The sequence below is a fragment of the Mesitornis unicolor genome, unplaced genomic scaffold, assembly GCF_000695765.1.
Source record: "Mesitornis unicolor isolate BGI_N332 unplaced genomic scaffold, ASM69576v1 scaffold25251, whole genome shotgun sequence".
Classification (NCBI taxonomy): Eukaryota; Metazoa; Chordata; class Aves; order Mesitornithiformes; family Mesitornithidae; genus Mesitornis; species Mesitornis unicolor.
The window spans coordinates 2454-26053 of NW_010162085.1; the positions used below are offsets into that span (position 1 = coordinate 2454).

At 50.8% G+C, this 23600-nt stretch overlaps 2 protein-coding genes across 2 annotated transcripts; one reads left to right on the top strand and one right to left on the bottom strand.

Moving 5' to 3' along the window:
• The first annotated feature begins 418 nt into the window (after positions 1 to 418).
• SLC2A1 (solute carrier family 2 (facilitated glucose transporter), member 1) lies at positions 419 to 7477 on the top strand. Its single transcript, XM_010193527.1, has 9 exons — positions 419 to 511; positions 4763 to 4923; positions 5095 to 5335; positions 5649 to 5811; positions 5892 to 6079; positions 6185 to 6289; positions 6391 to 6492; positions 6747 to 6950; positions 7280 to 7477. The coding sequence occupies exons 1-9, from the start codon at positions 419 to 421 to the stop codon at positions 7475 to 7477; spliced, it is 1455 nt and encodes a 484-aa protein (XP_010191829.1).
• Positions 7478 to 11277: 3800 nt separating this feature from the next.
• Positions 11278 to 22662, bottom strand: ZMYND12 (zinc finger, MYND-type containing 12; the record flags this gene model as incomplete). The annotated part of the gene is given in 8 exon segments (XM_010193528.1): positions 11278 to 11363; positions 11366 to 11396; positions 12315 to 12460; positions 13914 to 14034; positions 14931 to 15053; positions 16671 to 16840; positions 17818 to 17989; positions 22521 to 22662. Coding segments are annotated over 8 exon segments (991 nt in total), but the record flags the coding sequence as incomplete, so codon positions are not given.
• Between the last annotated feature and the right edge of the window lie 938 nt (positions 22663 to 23600).

A 23600-nucleotide genomic window follows, 5' to 3' on the forward strand; every position in this document is an offset into this window, starting at 1 on the left:
TGCCGGGACGATGCTCAGCCAGCCGGCAGCGTCACCACGGTGTCCCCAGAAGCATCTCTTGCTGGTGCGCTGCCTGGCTGTCACGGGGAGCCCTCGGAGGGGACCCTGTCACCCCAGATAAAACTTCCTACCCCACTCCAGGTGCAAAGAAATCCTGGCATCTCCAAACAGTGTTTTTTTTTAAGCCCAAACCAATATATTTTTAATTATTTTTTCCCCTATCCCATGTGGATGCTGTAAAAAAGGCAAGTTGTCTCTTTGAGCCCGCAGATTCATGCTCACAACCTCACAAGCATCCCTCTTCCTCTTGCTGCTCCTCGGGGACAAGCGCTGGGGACCTCTCTGATACAGGGGACATAGCCAGAACCCCATGTTTAACCCCTCTCTTTTTGTTTCTTTCCTCCTTCCTTTCCTGCAGATGACGGCTCGCCTGATGCTCGCCGTGGGAGGAGCGGTGCTGGGTTCCTTGCAATTCGGCTACAACACCGGTGTCATCAACGCCCCACAAAAGGTGAGTGGAGCAAAAGTCCACCCCTCTGCGCCTGAAAACAAACCTGCTCCTGCCACCCGCCCAGCTAAAATAGTACATCCCGCTAGGCAGCTTACTGCCTGTAATGGGATTTGTGAGGGAGTTATTTAGCTCCCGCCTTCCCGGGAGAATTAGTTTCCTCCTCGCTTAGCGTTTTTTGCCAGGAAAAATCCCAGGAACGCCGTTGCAGGATGCTCGCCGGGTGGGACCGGCGTAACTTTTAACCTCGGCTCTTAGCGAAGGTCTGGGAGTTGGTTAGGATTTGAGTCATCTCGAAGCGGGGGAAGTGACCGCTCTGAGGGGAGCTTTGCATCCCGGAGTATTGGGGCAGGAGGGATCTGCTCCTTCCCCTAGCATAGTGCCAGCACCGTCCAGCACCTGGGAGGTTCATGGAAGCCTTGATAAACTTGACTTTCCCCATACTACGCGGCTTTTTGAGGCGTTAAAGACTTGGAAATGTTAGCTGAGAAATCTCACGTGGTGTTTGCAGCATTAGCTCCTCTGATGTGGGTAAGGTGTCATAGGACAAACTGGGGTCCAGCTGCTGCTGCGTGAGAGCAGAGCTGGTCCCCGAGCATCATCTCTGTCCAAATAATTAAACTGACCAAGGCAGGCTTCATGCTGTGAGACTTTCAATCCCATTACCAGCAAAGGGTCTGCAAAATCTCACCTTGAGTGCTGAAAAAACTCCCTGTGAGAGAGATGACCCCACACAAAAACTTCCTAGACCCCCATCAGTGTGGAAAGAGCCAAAGAAGATGCAAATTGCCTTTATTTGAGGTATTGCATTGTTGTGTTTAATCGCGGTGAGTGGCCTGAGCAGGATTTCACACGGCTGCAGGCCGTGGCTCCCGTCCAGCACCTTTGGTGCTTGCACCCACCAACATGGCACATGCGTCTGTCAGCCAAAAGCATTGCCCTGCTAAAAACTCTTGATAGATGCTGGGGATGCTCAGCCAGCGGCAAGCACCCTGCTCCGGAGATGGGAGCAGTGTTGGGAGCGGCGGTGGGCTGGAGGATGGTGGCAGCATGTTGAGGAGCTGCTCTGGCATCAGCCCTTGCTTTTCCCTAAGCCCTGGCACGATGGGGAGTGTGTGCTCTCTAGTTGCTGTCCTGCATCGGAGCCCAGCCCCGCAGCCTGAAATTTCCCTGTGGCTCAAGGACTTATTTCCATCTCCCCTTGACCTGGGGAGCACTGCCCTGGGGGACCCAGGGGTCTTGGGACTGAGCTCTGGTTCTTACAGCCCCTCAGCAAAGCATGACCTCCTCCTTCAGTGGTTGTTGCCTCAGTTTCCCTTGTGCGTTTTAGGGTGAAAGTAATGGGGTTGGGGCCAGGGATGGGCTGTGTGTTTTAGGGGTGAGTCACTCAGTGACTGATGCTGCATTCAGGGTGCAGAATGACAGGGGAAAGGATTTGGGGTGCTCTGTGTCAGGGGCACAAGGGAGAGGGTCTTGGATAGCAACATGCCCTGGATGTGGGGGGATTCATCCCACCTTCAAGGGTGGGGATGTGCCGGGGTGCAGGATGGGTATGCACTGGGACTGGGATGCATCAGTGCACAGGGTTAGGATGGGGATATCTTGGGGCACAGGATGAGGATGCATTGGGATCAGTTGGGGTGCAGGACTGGGATAAATTGAAGCATAGGTTTCAGGTTGGGATGCAAGATGGGGATGCGTCAGGATGCAGGATTGGGATGGGGATGCACTGGGGCACAGGATGAGGATTAGGGTGGAGGGTGAGGTTGGATTGGGGTAAAGTGGGGTGCAGGATTTGGGGTAGGATGCGGGGTTGAGATGATGCAGGATGAGGATGCATTGGAACGTAGGATGGGTCTGCATCAGAGCTCAGGATTGGGATGCGTTGGGGTGCAGGATGATCTATTGGAATTAATTGGAGTGCAGGATCGGGGTTGGAATGTGGGATGGAAATGCATCGGGATGCATTGGTGTGCAGGATTGGGATAGGAATGCGTGGGATGGGGTGCAGGATGCCAGCAATGTGTGCTTGCAGCCCAAAAGGCCAATGGCATCCTGGGCTGCATCAAAAGAAGTGTGGCCAGCAAGGCCAGGCACGTGATTCTGCCCCTCTACTCTGCGCTGTGAGACCCCACCTGGAGTACTGCGTCCAGTTCTGAGGTCTCCAGTATGAGAAGGACATTGAGCTGTTGGAGCAGGTCCAGAGAAGGGCCACAAAGATGATCAGGGGCTGGAGCACCTCCCCTACGAGGACCAACTGAGAGAGTTGGGGCTGTTCAGCCTGGGGAAGAGAAGGCTCCAGGGGGACCTTATTGCAGCCTTCCAGTTCTGAAGGGGTCCTATAAGAAATCTGGGGAAGGACTCTTTAGAAGGGCAGGTAGTGAAAGAATGAGGGGGAACGGTTTTAAGCTGGAAGAGGGTAGATTTAGACTGGATATTAGGAGGAAATTCTTTACTGTGAGGGTGGTGAGGCCCTGGCACAGGCTGCCCAGATAAGCTGTGGATGCCCCCTCCCTGGCAGTGCCCAAGGCCAGGTTGGACGGGGCTTTGAGCAGCCTGGGCTGGTGGAGGTGTCCATGCCCATGGCAGGGGTTGGACTGGGGGGGCTTTGAGGTCCCTTCCCACCCAAACCATGCTGTGATTCTGCGATCATTGCCCTGGCTCCAGCTGTGCGGGTGCAGCAGCATTTGCTGGCAGCAGCTCCCCACAGCCAGGGGCTCCTCTCTCGCGAGGATGTTGGGCGCCAGTTTCGTGGTCCTGTCGCCCATCAGTGTGGGGTTTGTGGTGTAGAGGGACAGCTCGACTGGGTGAGGGCTGGTAGAAAATGCTCAGCAGAAATAAAATGAGGGTGGGGGGGGGAAACCCCCAGCTTTTGGGAAATGAAATTATTTTTATCATGCTTCTCACTTTAAACTCTGAATTTTTCATCTTCTCCTGTCCCAGCAGCTAGCTCATGGTGGGTTTTTCTGTCCCATCTTCTTTTTTGCAGGAAGAAAAGGGACAGGAGTAGGGGATTTTTTTTTTGATGCATCCACTGCTGCTTGGATTCATTTTTTTTTCTGCCCCAAAGGGAGAGAACTGGAGGCTTTTGAGGAAAATAGAGAGGAATTTAGAGCACAGCAAAGTTTGGTGGGACGAGTGCAGAGACCTCCACTGAGAGCCTGAGCTGGTCCTGGGTTCTCCGAATAATCGTATCAATTATTTATTTTGGTAATATTAGGAAAGGGGAACCCACCCCCCTCCCCCAAAGTGTCAAAACCTCCAGGTGAAGCAGAAGACAAATGAATACTGAATTCCTAGTGGGTTTGGGGTTTGTAAAAGCAACAACTTAAAACAAAAATACATTATTGACGTTTCTAGTGAGGCACAAGGAGTATTTCTTGTGTTGCCTCTGCCAGGGGCCCTCGGTTGCGCTCAGAGCGATGGGGAATCTGGAAAACGAAGCGCAATCGTGCAAATGCTCAATCAGGAGCTGAGTGCGTGGGGAAGCCTTCGCAGCAGCGAGGTCCCTGGGCCGCGTGGTGTCCAGCAGCAGCTGGCACAAAACCTTGGCTCCTTCCTGCCAGGGTTGGTCGGGCGTGTTACTGAGCCCTTGGCTTTTTTGTTTTGGGTGTGGGTGACCCGTAAATAATTTACTTGAAGCTTTCAGCTGGCTTTAAAAATACATCAAAAATAGTTAAAATATATTAAAAAGGGTGTTCTGTGTAGATGGTAATTGGAAACAAGCGCTTGTCTTGGATGTTAGCGTTGCAGAATTACTGGGTTACGGAAGTACTGTGGAAAAAAAGCCCTAGAAATTCGGCTTGGGAGCATCCAGGGAGATGGGAATTGACCTCTCCCACCCAGAACTGCCCCAATGACCCCACTATCCTCCTCCCCTTCCTCCAGCATCTTCCTCCCCTCCCTGTGTCGAAGCATCCCTCGCCGCCTCCTGTGCCCCGGGGAGGAGCCGTGACCTCCCTGTGGCTGCCCCGCGAGGCGAAAGAGGGATTTTGGCAAGGCCGAGTGTCGGCAGGGCGAGCCCAGAACCCGTCCGGCTGCATTTCCCCCGCACACCCCAGCAGGTTTCCTCCCTTGGGTTGGAGCTGAGCCACTGGCCCAGCGGCTCCATGACGCATCGTCTTGTGAGCTGCGCTCGCCGGCCAAGGGGCTGTAGGTGGCCGGGCTGAGGCTGGGTGACTCCTAACACTGCTGGTGCAGGTGAAATGAAGGTGGTTTTCACCCATGTCTTCATTTCTCCCCCCTCCTGTGCAGGTGATTGAGGACTTCTATAACCGTACCTGGCAGTACCGATATGAGGAGCCCATCAGCCCCGCCACCCTCACCACGCTCTGGTCCCTCTCCGTTGCTATCTTCTCTGTTGGAGGCATGATCGGATCCTTTTCCGTGGGACTGTTTGTCAATCGCTTTGGACGGTGAGCACCCAGTGTGGTGGACCACAACGGGGTGGGTCCTGCAGCCTCACCCCACCCTGGAGTCCCAGGGACACCTCGCTCCTGCCAACAGCTGAAGATTGGGTTCTCCACCACCCCTTCAGCCTCTCTGACACCCATGGTCCTCCTCACGCTCCTCCCTTCCTTCCCCAGGCGCAACTCCATGCTTATGTCCAACATTCTGGCCTTCATTTCTGCCATCCTCATGGGTTTCTCCAAGATGGCTTTGTCCTTCGAGATGCTCATCCTCGGCCGCTTCATCATTGGCCTCTACTCTGGCCTCACCACTGGTTTTGTGCCCATGTATGTGGGTGAGGTGTCCCCCACTGCACTGCGGGGCGCGTTGGGGACCTTCCACCAGCTTGGCATCGTCTTGGGCATCCTCATTGCACAGGTAAGTGCTGGAGACCTGACTGGAGTGGGGGGAGGAACCCCATCTTTGATGCTGATGCTCCTCAGGGTTTACAGGGGGTGGTTTAGTGCAGCAGCACTGGGTGTTGCTGTGGATCTCCGTGGCCCTTCAGAAGGAGCTGGAGGGATGGACCAGGAGCAGGGATGCTGTGAGATCCCAAGGTGTGGAATGGGCAGCATCATGAGATGTCTGTTGGCCCCTCTGATGGGCGTCTAAGCCTGTAGTGCACCTGTGAGCAGCAGAGTTGGGTCTAACTTGAGCTGGAAAAGGGTGGCTCAACCCCTCTTGTCCTCAGGTCTTCGGTTTGGACTTGATCATGGGAAACGACTCACTCTGGCCACTGCTCCTGGGGTTCATCTTCGTCCCTGCCCTGCTGCAGTGCATCATCCTGCCCTTCGCCCCTGAGAGCCCCCGCTTCCTCCTCATCAACCGCAACGAAGAGAACAAAGCCAAGAGCGGTGAGAGACCCTCGTCCCTGAGCTCGTCCTACCACATGTGAGGGTCCTCAGCTGCTCCTGACTCCACCTCTTCCCCTTAGTCCTCAAGAAGCTGCGGGGCACCACGGACGTCAGCAGCGACCTCCAGGAGATGAAGGAGGAGAGCCGGCAAATGATGAGGGAGAAGAAGGTCACCATAATGGAGCTGTTCCGCTCCCCCATGTATCGCCAGCCCATCCTCATTGCAATCGTCCTGCAGCTGTCCCAGCAGCTCTCGGGGATCAACGCGGTGAGTTTTGGTGGGACCCAGATGGCCGTGGATCAGCTGGTTTCACCCAGAGCCTGGCTCAGAGACCCGGCAGCTTTCCTCATGGCGCATCTCTGCCCTTCGTAGGTCTTCTACTACTCCACCAGCATCTTCGAGAAGTCGGGTGTGGAGCAGCCCGTCTACGCCACCATTGGCTCTGGCGTGGTGAATACGGCTTTCACAGTCGTTTCGGTGAGTTTTGGCCCACCAAGCTCTCACCAGGAAAGGTGGAGAGAAGAGGGCTTTCCTCCAGGCTGGGGACATGCTGATGGACGCCTGTCTCCATCCAACAGCTCTTTGTGGTGGAACGAGCCGGACGCAGGACCCTCCACCTCATCGGCCTGGCGGGGATGGCGGGCTGCGCGGTGCTCATGACCATTGCCCTGACGCTGCTGGTGAGTGATGGGCGTTGAGGGGACGGGTGGGCTGGGAGGGGGTCCTGAGCGCTGCCCCTCGCTCTAGTGGCTTGGAGGAGGAGGTCTGGTTGGAGATGAGGAAGGGCTTGTCCTCCAAGGAGCGGTCTCAAGGTCCCAGAAACTTGGAGAAACCTCATGGCTTCTCTACCAGCACCATGCTCACTTTGGTCTCCTCATCAGCGATGCTTCATTCCCCTTTACTGAACTGACCTTCTTTCTCTCCCCTGGACTAGGACCAAATGCCCTGGATGTCCTACCTCAGCATTGTGGCCATCTTTGGGTTTGTGGCCTTCTTTGAGATCGGTCCAGGCCCCATCCCTTGGTTTATCGTGGCCGAACTGTTCAGCCAAGGCCCTCGTCCCGCTGCCTTTGCTGTCGCCGGCCTGTCCAACTGGACCTCCAACTTCATCGTGGGCATGGGCTTCCAGTACATCGCGGTAATCATCTCCTGGTGCTCCTGGTGGGAACGGGTGGGGGTGCCAAGCCTTGCCTCACACTGTGGGGGTTGTGGGACCGATTGTGAGCCTTGGAAGTGGTTTGGTTGGGTGGATGCCCAGGGCAGGAGAAGTGGGGCCAGGATCTAGGGAAGGAGCTGGGGGTTGATCTGGACGGGTCCCCTCCAGCTGGAGGTAGGTTACACAGGAGGAGGACCCAGGTCCTGGACCACGGATGGTTGTTCAGCTGTGGTCCATCGCTCCTGGAACCGGTGCTGGAGCACCACCTCCATCCATGCCCTCACCCCTTCCTCCTCTCTTCCTCTTCCCAGCAACTCTGCGGCTCCTACGTCTTCATCATCTTCACGGTGCTGCTGGTCCTCTTCTTCATCTTCACCTACTTCAAGGTGCCGGAGACGAAGGGTCGGACCTTTGATGAAATCGCCTCGGGTTTTCGGCAGGGCGGAGCCAGCCAGAGCGACAAAACCCCGGATGAGTTCCACAGCTTGGGTGCCGACTCCCAGGTCTGACCCGCCCGTGGCCCTGCCCGCCCCCTCTTCACTTTTGGGGTTGATTTTTTTTTTAAAAACGCTTCATACAGAAACCAGGACGGAGGGTGCGGGGGGGTGGGTGTGCGAGCACACACTTTTCCAGCCCGCCCGGGTTATCAGCGACAGACTGACCTATTTTATTGTTATTTTTTCTCCTAGAAACCATTTTTTTGGTGTTTTAGCTGGTTTCGCGTCCAGGATTTCAAAGCCGATCGATGTTTTAAAACCCAACCGCGCAGCCTCCGCCAGCGGGCGGGCGGCTCCCGTTTTATTTTTTTTTTAATGACGCGATAGGTTATTTAACGAGCAATCACGTAGCGGAAGTTTTTAAAGTTGGAAACCTTTTTTTTTTAACGTTCTAATCGTAGAAAAATCAGGTAAATTGACTAAATCGAAACCAACCATTTTTTTTTTAATTTTAAAACGAGTTATTTTTTAAAGCAGTCGAATCAATTTTGAGCCCCGGGGGTGTTGGCGGATGGGGATTGCCCCACGCTGGGGGCTGTGATGGTCCCTGCCCTGCAGCGGCTTTGCCTCTCCCTCACCTGAATTTCGGGGGAGACAGACCTGGGGGTGGGGGGTGATTTCTCTTGATTTTTGGTTGAATCTCGGCAATATTTGCCCGACGGTGACGCGCCGGCAGAGCGAACCGGCAGCCACGCACTACAGCAACACCCCATCCTCCATCGCTCCCACCCCCCCAAAATTCATCACCCTGCGGATGCATCCACTCCCCGCTCTGTGTATAGACTGGAAGATATTTATATTATATATATTTTTTGTTCGATGGTTTGTTAATAGTAGAGATTTTAAGTTATAGTGTTTCCGATTTGATGAGCAAAGTACTGTAAATATTCGTTGGAGTTATATTCACACTGTATAATGTATACAAAAAGGTACAGACGCCAAGGTATAGTTTCTAGAGCGACTAAAAAGAAAAAAAAAAAGGCTTGTACATGGTTAGGATGATTTTTGTATAGTTCCTTACCTGCACTGTAGCTGTCTCTCTTGCACTGAATTTCAGGCTGTAGTATATTAAAAAAATAAGACATACTGTCCTTTTTGAAGAAAACTGAAAAAACCCCGACCCTCGTCCCCGCGTGCAGCTGGTGGGGGAGCTCCTGGCACATTCCCACAGGCCGGTTTTTCTAAAACAGTATTTTTTTTTAACTTATTTGCCTGGTTTGGAAGTGATGACACTTGCAAGAAAATAAAGGTAGGGGGGAAAAAAAAGAGGAGAAAAAAAAAATACATATCTCTATGAAGATGCCCTGTGATGAAGTTGTCGCGGCTCTGTGGAGCACGGCGCCTGCGTGTGTGTTATTTTTTAAGACAAAATAGCTAAAGGCAGTGCCAAGGTGTGCGGTGTGCTACCAATAAACCACGTGTGCAGCGACCCCCCCCCCGCCTGCCTCCTGTCCCTTCCTTGCGCCGCAGCCGGGACCCCCCCAGGCCTCTGCCTCCCTTGGGGGGGTTTCTCCACTTGGACCTTGCTGTTAGTGGGAGAATTCACTCCCCCTGCCCTGGTGCTGGGTTGGAGCTGTGGTTCTGGGGTCGTGGCTTGTGGTGTCTTTCCTAAATGTGGGGGTTGCTGGAGTTGGCACAGTCCTGCTCCCTTGGGAAGCCCTCACTGTACACTGGTGTGTGCTCATCCCTGCAAAGCTTTTCCTCCACGGAAATGGCTCTCCCAGTTGCCAAACTCCCTCCTGAGGCACCTGAGCAGGTTTTAATTGCCCCCCCCAGCACCCACTGCCATGGGGTGCATGGGGGAGCCCAGGATTGTGAAGGGTGCCTGGGCTGGAGCTGTGGCTGTGAGCACTCGAACATGGCAGGGAGGGAGGGAGGGAGGCTGCTGCTTCTTGGTGTGTTTTTTTCATTCCCCTCGAACTGAGGAGGTGCCAAGAGCTGCAAGTCTGAACACTTTCGGGCAAAGAAACGCTGATCTTGGTCACTTCAGGCTTTTTTGTTTGCGATTTATTGAAACGTCTCTTTGCCTTGAAGTGCACGTGCTGGAAATGAAATGGCTGTTGTAAAAATCCTTCAAAGCTCCCCAAAATGTTCTTTATTTGCCTAGGGCTCTTCCCGTTGCCAACGCTAACGTTTCCATTCCCAGCCCTCTCCCATCCCTGCTCCTGCCAACGCTCTGCCCCACGCAAAGTCCCTTTTCGCACCGTCTTTTTGTGGTGTTAGCCAGCCAGGAGTGGGGACATGGAGCTGCTGGCCTGGCTGCAGTGTGTCCCTGAGGGATTAAAGCCACATCCAGCCCACAGCTCCAAATCCCTGGCTACGGTGACCCAAATCCTCCACGCCCCCAGGCTCTGTGCCAGCAGGCACAGTCCCCTGCCCTGCAATGGTGGTCGCTGCGGCCGTGGCGAGCTCTGCCGAGGGTGACCGTGGTCACTGCTATCTCCAGTGGGAGCATTCCCAGGTCTCTTGCCCGTCACCTGCGCCGGGCAGCCCTGGGGCCCCTTGTGCACCCTGACTGGTGCTGTCCCACCCCGTGGGAATGAACAGGGGCTGGAGCGGAGGCTTTCCCTGCACTAGCAGTACCAATCCCTTTTAATTGCTCAGGTCCTGGCTTGATGAAGCATTTAAAAAGCGTACTTGACTCCATCCCAACTCAGCGAGACAATTAAATGCACTCGTAAATCCTCCTGAAGTAAATGAGACTTAATCGCAGGCTTAAAGCTCAGCTGAATGCAAACCAGAGCAGCAGGGCGAGTTTCCCTTCACCTCTCCCAGCCACCGAGGCTGTCCCGTGCTTCCAGGGAAGCTGTGGGTGCCCCCTCCCTGGCAGTGCCCAAGGCCAGGTTGGACGGGGCTTTGAGCAGCCTGGGCTGGTGGAGGTGTCCCTGCCCATGGGGGTGTTGGATTAGGGAGATTTGAGGTCCCTTCTCACTCAAACCACTCTGTGATTCTGTGAAAATGACAGCAAAAATATGAAGTAACTTCTCTGGGTTGGGAGCGTGCGCGGTGGCAGCAGATGGGGACACAAGGGACTTCCTCTTCCTCAGGCCAGCAGCAGAGCTACTGCAATGCTTAAATACCCATGAGGAACCCATCTTCTTTGGGTCAGAGGCTCTGCTTGGAGCTGGCTGGGCTGTAAATCCTTTCCCTCCAGACTGCTCCATAGCCCCTCGTGATGTTCTCGTGGTGGCTGCGAGTTCTTCCATGAGCGGAAGAAGCAAGTCCCGCAGTGTCCAGAGCTTCGCGACTCCGCTAAGCCCTACACAAAGTGAGAAGGTGGATTTGGAGACAGAGGCGCTGCAGAGAGGAGTGATACACGATCGAGGAGCAGGCAACCACCACCTGAGTGGGGTGAGTGGCGAGGACCTCCCCGGCGCCCCTCCCTGGTATTGCCCTCATCAAACCAAAAGGCAAAATTGAGGAAACCAGTAACTGCCACTTCTCAGCTGGTCTTGGCTTCTGGACAGACAATGGGAGGACGTCAGAGGCTGTTTGTTTATTCATAAATCATTAGATAATGATTAATGATAGATCAGATAATGACAATGAGAAATCATTAGATAATGATTTATGCAGCCTGTGTTGGTTGTGCTTTTGTTTCCCACCCTTGCGCTGTTGTTCCGTCACAGGCCACGGAGGCTGAGCAGCACATGAAAATTAACTCGTACCAAAAAGTTGGATTTTCAAACACCTCAAGAAGGAAGGGGACACATCAGGAAAGAAGGCGGCAGCAGAACGGACCCACGGCTCATCACGCTTTTTGTTTTCAGCAACCCAATAAAACTGATCACCTGGCTCTGGTAGAGAGGTCTTTATTTTGGGTAGGAAAGCTTGGAGTTAATCAATTTTAGCAAATGACCAATGGCTTCCAGAGCCTCTGGTTGAGGCAGTTGTTCTCCAGGTCAAAGGCTTTCATCCCCAGCGCATGAGCCTGGAACAAACAGAAAAGGCAGGGTAATTGTCAGGAATTTGGCTTTTCTCAAGGGCAGTTACAACACCCCCAGAGGCGCGCTGGAAGAGCGCAAAGCCAGGCTCCAGCCGCTCTGCCGTCTGCTCCCGAGGGTGACCTGCACAAGCTGCTTTACAGGAGAGAGTAAAGCTGAGACAGAGCATACTCGGGATCCAGTGGTGCAGCCAGAGGAGATTACCAACCCTAGCCCCCTGTGCTGCAGATCTCTGCCTCCCGCAGCAGCTCGTCAGAACATTCCCAAAGCTATTTCAGGAAAAAGAAAAACAGCTGGATTGACTCAGTCTGAACTAAATCCCTCATTTCCCTTGGTAGCTCCTTCATTCTCACCATTATAAAGTTTTGCTTTTTTTTCTGCTCAGCACTCCCTCAAAATCAACGATTTTTACAGCAGAGAACTGAGCACTCTGAAGTTAGCAGTTGCATCTGAAATTTTTAGCCAGGACAAATCCTAATTCAAAACTGAACTACAGAGACCAAGAGAGTGAATGTAATTACAGGGATTCTAGCTCAAGGACGGGCACTGCGAGGCCTGTGTCTTTCTCACTGCCTAACACCTGACCCGATGTCTAAATGCAGCTCAGGACAGACAGCTCCTCTGCCAGGATGACCCCGATAGAGGACGAACCCAGAAAGTGTGGGTGACACGGGATCCCCTGGGGGTGGCCTGGCAGAGATCAGAGCAGATCCTGTGGGATTTGTGAGTCTTGACAGATCAGGAGCCGGCTCCATGCAGAGCCACTCAGGCAGCTCCATCCTCAGTCACCCAGTGCTCCTGGGCTGTTGTGGACTCAGGAGGTGCCAGGTGAACAGGTAACTGGCTTCATGCACTGAAACAGAGCAGGGCAACCCTCCCAGACACTCTCACCAGTGAAGACTCACCTTTGAAAAGTCCATGATCAGGTAATAAAGCATGGCGAGAGCATGCAAAACTCTGGTGACTTCCCCAGGTTGTTGCTTTGGTGCCCGTTCTCTGATATCTAACACCACGTTCAGCACCTGGACGGCTTCTGCTTGCTGGGCTTCAGCTGCATCAAGAAAGAAACGATTGTGTTGGATGTACACACACGTGCAAGGTAATACATTCAAAACTGTCCAGTTACCTCTTCCAGACATCAAAGCATTTCTACTACAAGCATCAACGCGGTACCTCAGCTCCATGCAAATTCCACACCCATTAACAGATACCTTTCTGTCCAGTCAGTAATGGTGTCAATCAGTCTTTAGTAAGGATGTGGAGTCATCACAGCTGCATGAAAAGAGCAACTTTCCTACTCCTGGCATCACCAAAGGTGGTGTAACCCTGTCTTGGTGTGGTCCCTATCAGATGGAGACAGCGCCAGGTGAAGGGTACAGGAACTCTTCTCCTCTCTGACTGTATTCTTAGCATAGTTGGTAGGAGGAAGACAAAGACCAGAGTCTGGTCTGACCTCAGTGGAGCATAGGGTAGCACTACACACACTAGCATATTTCCTAATGTTTTATGCACCCTTATGTCCCAGAATAACACACAAGACAGACTGATAGGGGTTGGAAGGGACCTCTGGCTATCACCCAGTCCAACCCCTGCCAGAGCAGGGTCATCCAGAGCAGATCACACAGGAACACGTCCAGGGTTTGAATGTCTCCAGGGGAGACTCCACAACCTCTCTGGGCAGCCTGGGCCATGGCTCTGTCACCCTCACAGAAAAGAAGTTTTTCCTTATGTTGAGCTTGAACTTCCTGTGCTCCAGTTTGTGCCCCTTGCCCCTTGTTCTGCTGCTGGGCATTACTGAAGAGAGTCTGGGCCCATCCTCTTGACCCCTGTTCTTTAGATATTTATAAACGTTGATAAGTTCCACTCTGGCTAAACTGCCCCAGCTCTCTCAGCCTTTCCTCATATGGGAGATGCTCCAGTCTCTTCATCATCTCTGTAACCCTCCACCAGACTCTCTTCAGTAGTTCCATGTCTTTCTTGAACTGGGGAGCCCAGAACTGGACACAGGTCCTAGTGAGAGATTCCCCAGCTTCTCTCCTGAGAGCATTCTCCAGATTAATAGGTCCAATTATCACATGCTATTCCAGTGTGTCCTCCTGCTTCAGAAGACAGAGCTGTAAACCTGCCTAAGTGAGAGGAAATGTCACTTTCACATGATTAAATGGAAACAAAGGAGCTGCAGAGAAATGAGGATGTTGAAATGGAATCCTGAAAGGTAAAACCATGTACTGTCACAGTCCCTGCCCATGGCGCTGTGAAAAGGAGCACGTAAACAAGAAGAGCAAAGGTGTGTTCCCATTGAACATCCTCACTCCTACAGTGGCCTCGTTTGTTCCATTCAGTACAACCCTACGAGCATCAACAGCAGAACTATCCATGACTCCAATTAAATTTGGCCTACAGAAATGCTATGCAAAACTCAGTGCTGTAAATATGAACTGTAGGATGTACGGATTCTTTAAAATCCTGTCCTCCGAACGGTACTGCGCAACAGCGGTGCTTACTCATAAGGTCTTCGTCGACTTCCTTGTCCTCGGTAAATGGAGACACTTCCGATTGTGACTTGAGAATCTGCTCCTGCACTTGCACTGACTTCAGGAGAAAGGCATGCCAGATGTCGGCTACCTATCAGGAAGCAAATGAATCATTTCACTCGTATGAATACGTGGTATTTAGCAATGAGTTGTTCTATAAACAATGCGTCCCGCAATGCACGGCCCCACCACAATCACCGGACACCTGCTGGTTACTGAGCTGGCTGCTGCTGAGCTGGGTGTCTCATGTAGAGATATGACCGCCCTGCTCCCACCAGCAGCCGTAGTCGGAAGCTCACTTCTCTCCCCCATTATTCATTTTCATCAAATAGGAACAAATCTAACTAAATTGGTTGCCAAAAGCAAATTGGGTTGAAGTTTGCGAAGGGAATGAAGGCAGATTGTGTAGCTGCCAAAGCCTCATCTCCACAGAAAATCAAGCTAAAGAAATGAAAGCTCTTTTTTTGTTGGTTATTAGAGCGCTTAGATAATCGTTACTCCCCTTGCTTGATCACTCTGTGCTGACGATCTTTTATCAATGTAGCTTTTCATTGGTTATCAGTCAATTTTATAATAAATTTTATGTGACTCGTTTGTATCCCGCTGCTGCTCAGCCACTCTGCCCCGGCTACGGAAACTCCTTGGTGACCCTCTCTACTTTTGGGACTCTCTTTAACCTCTGCTGCGGGGTATTTGGTAGCAAAGCTATTTTTTAACAAGGTCTGGATGCCCAAATCGAAGACTTGAATAACAATTTTCGAATAACAATGAACTGGAATAACAATTGTTAACTGAGTACAGGATCAGTGTCTCCTGGTTTTAACTCAGAGAAATATATTCAGGGCTTCTGAGATTGATCCTAAAAGGCAATGCTGACACTTGACATGGTCACCATTGTATTAAAGGCAATCAGAAACAGGAAAAACATTAGAAAAAACACAGAAAAACCTGAGAAATATATAGAGGATGACCTTTGGGTTTACCAACCTCAGCATAGAGTGAGTTTGCTATGTCCATCTTGTTCTGGTGACAGAAAACATTAGCCATGTGGAAATACCCCCCCGAGGTCTCAATAGATTTTGGTCCAAACGCAGAACTAGCAAAGTAAATCTGAAATTAATATTAAAAAAAAGGCAGAAGTTTAACGTTCATATCAAACCTGGGACATTTTTCATATATATTGCAAGCATTCCCTTTTTTCTGTGTAACTATAGTGTTAGTTACACCTGATAATGACTGTAAAACATGGTACTGAAAAAACCTGCATGTTAGTGTTTATACAAAGGGATACAACGCCCCAAAATCCCTTGCTCGCTGGGGCAGAGGAACCTTATCCCAGGGACAGATTTCCCACCTCTCCTCCTCTCCTGGCACAACCCCTACCCCTCCCGTCTTCAAACGCACAACCTGCTGCCGCTTTTCAGCTCGCCGCTCCTGCCCCCGGTGCCCGTTTTCTGCCCCCCCGAAGGCCCAGCCGAAGCCCGGGCAGTGGGAAGGCAGCGGAGCATTCCAGCTATTCTGAGCTGGCGTGTGACTCTCAGCAGATCTCAGACACGCAGCCAAAGTTCAGGCAGGTCTTGGGCTGCTCTGACGTAGACCGGCAGCTTGCAAAGAGCAAAAAACTTACTACCTGACGCCTTCCAGGCACCACATTCAGAGTACCTAAAAAAACCAATAGCACAGGAGGAAATCTCTCCTGAAAAGTTTAGAGACTAAGCAAAAACAAGGTTGTAAAATTATAATGGAAAGGATCTAATTCTCCTCAACCATGTGTCATCATTTACACCCACACAAAGCTACTATCAAGTTCAACAGTAGTGGGGATACATCACTCTGCACTGGATAAATATAGTCTGCATGGGACATAAATAGGATTTCGTGAAGTTCATCTGCCTTTGGGGGATCAAATGACAGGGGGACACAGCTGGCAATAACGGCTTCAAATCTGACAAACCACTCTCGTGGCTAAAAAGATTGAATTGGGGAAAAAGCTATTGAACCGGATCTTGAAACAGATAAATAAGGTGTTTGTTAAATAGTGGCTGGTGGAGCACCGCCCTCTAACAGAGAAGTATTGAGGAAAATCTGAGGAAAATTGAGGGACTTCTTACAAGGGCATGGAGCGATGGGATGAGGGGTCATGGTTTCAAATTGAAAGAGGGGAGATTTAGGTTAAATATTAGGAAGAAATTATATACTCTGAGAATAGTGAGGCATTGGAACAGGTTGCCCAGGGAAGCTGTGGGTGCCCCCTCCCTGGCAGTGCCCAAGGCCAGGTTGGACGGGGCTTTGAGCAGCCTGGGCTGGTGGAGGTGTCCCTGCCCATGGCAGGGGTTGGACTGGGGGAGCTTTGAGGTCCCTTCCCACCCAAACCACTCTGTGATTCTGTGAAAATGATAGCCAAGTTTCAAAGAAACTTATCTGTCAAATAAAAGGCAACTAGAACAGTTTGGGGTAGGAATGTCTGCTCATCTCAGGACCGTGGCAAAGCTGACAGATAAATTTATAAGCAGATGTGGTGAAGACAAGGTCTATGTCACTTCCAGGGAATAAGGATAACGGGTAAAACATAACTTTGGTAACACACAGATTGTTGTGTTTGTAACGTGTACCCTCAGTGCCTATAAATCAGGATTGCAAATCTGCCCGCTGGGGTTTTCATCTCAGCGTGGAAGTGTTAGATAAGGAAGAAAAATCGTAGTGTTTCTGTATTGTAAGTTGGCTTACATCATTCGCCAGGTCATACAAAGCCTGTTCAAAGTTTCCTTCCGCAGCATAGAAAAGCCCCAGACTCCAATGTAATTTATGCTGAACAGCAAGACTGCAGTCTGGAGCTTTGAGGACAATCCACTGGGCTTGGGACAGGTACTTAGATGCCTGGAGAAGGTGGCCAACACCTGTAGAAATAAGCAGGATAAAAAGCATTTATAAAAAATTTAGAAATGTAGAGAATACTGCCTCCTCTCCCTTTGAGGTAGGTTGATACACAGACCTAGTTTGTGAGTTCCCCACTTCTCTTCCATGTGCCCCCGATTCAGGCAGGTGTTCAAAACCTAATTTGCAGCCAGACTGGGTGTCTAGAGCTACAGGAGCAGTCAGGAAATGTGTATTGCATTCAATGGCTCTGAAACACGTGTTCAAAACAGGTTAGCTACAGGCAGCCTCTAATGACTCGTGCATTATCACACCAGAATTACTCATGGGATTATTTTTTTCCTTCTCTTGCCACGCCATTTATGATAGTCCTTGAGACAGGTCAATTCTTCCAGAGGAGCATTGTGTGCGCTCCTGTATGGGCAATGATTTACAGGGATTTCTCAGTCCTTTACGTCGGCAGCTGAGGAGAGCAGCTCTCCACACGCAGAGTCCTAATTTGACATTTTTTATGAAGCATAGAGTCAATGAGAAAGAGCTCTGCTCCAGGCAGAGCGCGCTTTTGTGAATGAACGGAGGCATTCCTCTGATGCAATGGTCTCAGAAATGTTTGTTGGTTCCCTGAGATAAGAGCGCAACCAACCACCCTCGGGAATTTAATGCTTTCGAGAGTCCTATGAAGCCACAGAGGTAAATAATAGATTTTCATATTGCTTGTCTCGTGGGAATCAGAAGAGACGGAGGAGACATTTCATTTGCTTTCATTGCTCTCTCATCACCGATGAGCGACTCTTTTCCCCAGACCCACACAGAAAAAAGGGGGGCGGGGTGCGACTTCTCAAATCTCTCCGAAATGCCCTTGAGGCAGGGAAGGGTACAGACATGGCACAATGTTGAAATGCAGAGCTGGTCCTTGCCTGATAAATGGTAAAAGGAAACCAGAAACCTGACCCGCGGGAGGTCTTGCCCTTGCCAGCGTTACTATTTAGACAATACTTACCAGCTGAGGCCTCTGCCAGGAACAGATAAGCAGGCACCAATTGCACGGAATTTGAGCCGTACACTTCAGTACTGAAATGCAGTGCATGCAGAGCTGCAGGTATCGCTTCTTGGTGCTTTCTGTCCAAAAGAAACCCCTGGGCTGTGCTGCACGCGAGATCGATGATGTATTTCTGCAGGGAAACGTAGTCATGAGACAGAGGAGAAGTGACACCCACGGTTCTCTTTTTACATTCAAGTTTGCAAACCATAAAACAGTGATTGCAACGTTGTTTGGGTCTGTAATTAACGGATGGAAATTAAAGCTGTCATATTACAGCTTGGCTTTCGTTCCTACTTGTAGCAGGAACAGCTTTGGACATCCTCTTAGGTCATGTGGTGTCTTACGAGATGAAGAATCCCTGAAGCCTACCAAAAAGGGCTAATAAGGCTGCAGCAATCAAGGCTGCGAAGCACAGAAAACGATCATCACAAGACCATAGAAAGGATTAGACAAAGGGGCTACAGCGGGGTTTTGCTGACAGTAATAACGGTGACTCATAGCAAGCAGCGGAGCGTATGGTTTGCCACGCCGGTGCCAGCATGGCACACCTCCAGCTGCAGGAGACGCAGCCTGGGAGCGAGGAGAGAGCTCCTCACGTGGCGCCGCAGCTTCCTCCCACCCTCTCCCGGCCACTTCTGGGCCTGGTATTTTGGGTGTGGAGCCCAGAAAGCCTATGAAAATCACAACACCCAGCATTACACTCCTGTGTATCCATCACCCAAGCTGGGTTTGGTGGTCAAGCAGCTTCTGCAGGATTTCTGTTGTCAGAATCCATAGCATTTCCCGTACGTACAGTTGATCCCTGCCTTTTGCTGCGTCTCGCAAGTCTGTGCCACGTTTGGTCTTTTCACGCTGATCTCTTCACCAGCCCCATAAACACGTCTCTGTTTGAATGCATGTGCATTGCCAAGAGCTCTACGGCAACCATAGATGTTGTGCCCTTAACAACGTGCCAGCAAAAAAGAGCCAGTATGCTTATTTATCTATTTCTCTTTGCTTTCAGTGTAACTGTTGCCAACTCCCAATACTTCTGCATTGGCTTTTCACACAAGCGGTGCAGTGGGAAAGCTGCCCGGAAGGAAATCTTGTTGCTGGTGTGCCTAGCAGTGCTGCCATGGAAAGTCAGCAAGGCACTCGCTCTTCCCTTGCTGGGAGGCACAGGCAGGCCCATGCAGCGAGCGCCGGCAGAAAATACCGTTTTACCTCTTTGTTGCCTTCTGTTTTCCAGCTGTCGCTGAGCAGAGGGAAATAAAAACAAATCTCAGTGCTTTCAGAAGCCAGGTTTGGCATTTTGCTGAGCCTTAAGTGCGTAGAGAGAGACAGAGTCATGCCATGGGTGAAGGCACAGCTCAGGGATAGGGAACCTCGAGGACACCCTGCGAGTGTTTCCTGGAGATCCTAGCTGAGATAAAGGGCCATCCTTTCTGGATAAATGAGAGCATCGAAGAATGCACCCCAGAGCACCCTGCTTACAGCAAGGAGAGTCCAGAGCTGGAAAACACAGCAGTCATCCCCTCTCTAGCCCCTGAGCTACCAGTATGTAGTGAAAAAGACAGGCACCAAAACCAACCGTGTTGGGGGAGCACGTGGTGCCCGAAGGAACGCCAGCACACACTCAGGGCAGTAAGAGCTGTTATTTTTCAGGCTGCCTTTTCTGCCTATGCCACTTTTCCTCTGTTGCAACCAGCACCAGCTTTGGCGTGTGGGTATCAAGCAGATTGGCATCTGGGGAGGTGCTGGAGATCAGCATCGTTCTGTTTTGTACTCTTTGTCAATAGGATCATCGCTGCTTCCCATGATGTCAGAGATCTGAAAACATCTGCAGGAAGGACAAGTGAAGGGTTAGGCTCTTGCACAGCTCCCAGGAGGGGAAAGAAGGGCAGGAGACAACAGAAGCCCTGCAGCACTGAATATTTAAGACAGCGCAGTTTAAACCTTGGGGGCATCGTTAGCTTTGGCCCTGCATGGTTTTTCATCTTGTGTGGAGCCCCACGCCCCCAGATCTGCACACTTTGGGCTCTTTTCATGTGTGTTGCAATTACAGAGGTTTCTCTGAAGATGCCCCCACGCAGTTTTCCTCCAGCTGGGGTTTGAGGAGGCTGAAGGACCTCAGCTCTGCTCCAGGTGAGAGCAGGGGGTTGGGAACACGCTTGGGGTCCTGTTCCATGTTCATTTACTCACTCACGGGTACCAAAAATGATGGTGTGCTTGAAGAAACGACACTTTAAAGAGGAAGGCAGGCTTCCAGTCACTTTGAGTTGAAATCTGCAGTCGGCAGGAACAGCATGGGTGCTGGGGGACTGCTGTAGCTGGCTGAGCCGTGGATCTTTTCCTGTACGCAGGAGCTGCAGTGAGCTGACATCACGCAGGCAGGTGAAGCGATTCTACAAACAGAAACTTGGAGTTTTGTCAGTCTGGAGGTCTTGTCTGGAGGCACCCCCCCGGCTATGTTGACAAAAGCAGATTTCTATCAACAAAGCTTTGGAGTGCAGACGAGGTACGAAACTCAAAACCTCCTGGCTCTCAGCTTCGTGCACCTTCCCGCAGGCCACGGGGCATTCTGATGTGTGCCGGCTTCCCCACGTCCTGACTGAGGCTTGGGCTGTGTGTTTTCTAAACACCAGACAGGAGTGTGTGAAGTCCAGCAGAAATGCCCCAAAAAATCATAAACCTATAGGCAGGCTTTGAGCAGAAGGTTTTTTCTCTGAGCATCATGAGATTACACAGCTTTCCTTGAGCTCCAAAAGCTCTTTGAGGCATTTTTGCCGCCTCTGTGAACAGGAATGTGATGAAGCCATCAAGATGGGGCAGTAAATAACCTCACCCTCTCTGTACTGCTCTTCCAATGCTTGTCAGTACATCTAGGCCACACATTGTCTACCCTATACCTTGCTGTACGTAAAGGCAGACTTCATTTGCAGGCCGGCAGCTGCAGACTTGCTGAGGAAGCAAGCAGGTAACGGGGTGTTTCCACTCTTCCCCTCCTTTCTTAGGAGAGAAGGAAGGCAAAGTCTCCCTGTACATACTGTTCCCATAATGTGTTTTATTTAAACAGGCTGGAGACAAAGGTCAATGAACGAATGTAACAGGCTTGTTATAGATCCTATAAAAATGTATACTTTGAAAAAAAAAAATTGGAGTCTGCTCTCTGTGACTTTTCCCATGATGACACTGCAGGCCTCAGCTCAAATGCAGGTGCTAAGCGAGGTGTGTGCGCCGATCAAGGGGAGGGTTGCTCCCGTTCTCCTGCTGTCTTCCACTGGAACCTCATACAAACAAACAATTGGCTTCCAGCTAATCAAGGAGGACTTCCTTGATCTGGCGGTCACGTGGTGCTTTGTAATGCATATAGCATAATTTTAGCTGCTATAAAATCAATGATGTAATACCAGATGATTCAACATCAGTGTTCAACATGTAGGTGAGGTTCCTTAGAAAAGTTTCAAGCAGTTAAAGATGCAAAAAAACCCTGCCACCACCCCCAGTAAGACCAATTTTAACTTTCTTCATTGCAGACTTTATAAAAGACCAACTTAAATGTCATTTGGAACAAAGGAGCTTTTGCATTTTTCCTGTCACTTCTGGGACATCCTGTTCTAACACACCTTCTTCGGACTTTGGCCAACAACCTGGCCTGTGATTTTCAAACAGATGGGACCTACAAAACCAAACTGGGCTGCCAGCTCCCAATTCCTACACAGCCTGAAGGAATCTGCTGCCTAAAGCCTGTCGCAAGCTTTCACCGCGCAGGACTTCAGTCTACGCAGGTTCCACCCTTTCAGATTTTCTCCTTCTGGATGCTACCAGGAAAGAGAGCAGCAATGAGCCAGTCACCAAAGCATCTGGTCCAGAAAGAACCTTAAACATAATTAGTGACGTACAATCAGGAAGATTAATGACGTTCTTCTTGGTGGCACCGTTTGATTGTTCCCAGCTCACTTTCAGCTGTTCTGCTGGTCCCATTATTCTGTGATGAGGAGTTATGCAACGACAGGAGGAGAATTTATTTTTATGGGCAAGATCACTTTAAGCAGCAGATGTATTTGGGTAGGTTATTTTATTTGATCAACATTGTGGAAAAGCAGATCCTGCCACCCCATAAACAACAACAAAAAAGAGTTGAAAACCACTCAGGTTGGAAAGGAGCCGCACATCTGCGCCACCCACCAGGCCAAAAAACGGAGATAAAAAGACCGTACTTAGTGGGAAAGGGCGTTTAAAGCTGGTAACAAAGGTAAACGAAGGGAGGGAACTTTATTTCTCTGCCCCATGCTTTGAGAAAGGGGAATCCCTCTGACCAGTGAAGGATGAGGACAGTCTGTGAGGAGCAACACTCGGCTAGATCACAGACTAACCAGGGAGATGGACTGGTTGCCTGACAAGGTGGGAGATCCAGGATTGGCGCTGCCTCAGGAAGCTCAGGAATTCGAGTCAGGGCTGCAAAAACAGCTCACAGAACTGGAGAGAGGACGCTCATACTCCCCTTGTTATAGAGTTTTTGGTTTTGTTTTTTTCCCCATTAAAAAAAGCTCTACAACTAAGTACCAATCAACCAACGAGGTGCCCTCCCAACACTACGTACATCAAAATATAGGAAGAAGAGATCTAATTAAACTTAACTGGCAGCATTTTGAAGCGGTATTCATTTTTCATGTACGTACCTGCCTCTTCACCAGCTGCTCCATGTCATGTTTTCTTTCTCTTTCAGAAAGCGGACAAGGGCAGGACGTACGGATTGGAATCAGCAGCTGGCATATTTGCTCGTGGATACTAACCCAGTCAGCTTTTTGATGATCTACATCACTAGCAAAATAAGGGAAGAACGATATTTTTGTTTGCTTGGAAATGATGTAAGGCAGGATTATTATTGCCTGTTGCATCTTCTTGACTTTCACCACAAGGACTACCCACAACAGCCACTTCAGCTGCTCACAGAGTACTTAATGTATATTTGACATTCCCAAACAGGTCCTGCCAAGTCACCACAGCTCTGTATGTTAAAACCTTATTTAAATCACTCACAAAACTCCCAGCGCAGTTTGGTTTCAGCAAACACTTTCAACACTGTGGTACACAAAAAAAACCAAACCAAACCAAACCAACCCCAAGTCATTGTGAAACCAATGAAATATGCAGTGAACACACAGCTTTGCTGAGGACCCTGTGTAAGTGAAGATAATTGTGTAGACATCCAAAAGGATCACTGCACGGCTCTCTATTTGATATGGGCACCATTGGAAGCAAGGAGGAATCCTCCAGTTGAGCCTGGGCCTTGTCCCTGCCTGCTGAGCTTTGTCCCTGGCCTTGTCACTGCCTCCCAGGCTTCATCTCTGTGTCCTCAGCCTTGTCCTGGGGCTATTCCTGTGTCCTGAGCCTCATCCCAGGGCCATGTCCCAGCCTTTGTTCTCATCTGTCAACCCTTGCCCTGGGCCCATCCGTGTGTCCTAAGCCCGGCACTGACTCCTGGGCCTCACCTCGAGCCTTCTTCCTGTGCCCTGAGCCTTGTACTGAACCTGTTCCCACCTCCTGTGCCTCATTCTGGGCCTTCTCTGTGTGTCCTGAGCCTTGTCATGGGGCCAGTCGCCACCTCTTGCCCTGTCTTGGGCCGGTCCCTGCCTCCTGGGCCTTCTCCCTGTGCCCTTAGCCTTGTCCTGGGTCTGTTCCTGTCTCCTGGGCTTCATCCTGGGCCTCCTCTATGTGCCCTGAGCCTTGTCCCAGGGCCAGTCTCTGCTCCTGTGTCT

Coding starts and splice junctions, on each gene's coding strand:
- SLC2A1 (XM_010193527.1), top strand. CDS start 419: ATGACGGCTCGCCTGATGCTCGCCGTGGGAGGAGCGGTGCTGGGTTCC. Junction 4,924..5,094: donor TTTGTCAATCGCTTTGGACG/GTGAGCACCCAG, acceptor TTCCTTCCCCAG/GCGCAACTCCATGCTTATGT. Junction 6,493..6,746: donor CCATTGCCCTGACGCTGCTG/GTGAGTGATGGG, acceptor CCCCTGGACTAG/GACCAAATGCCCTGGATGTC.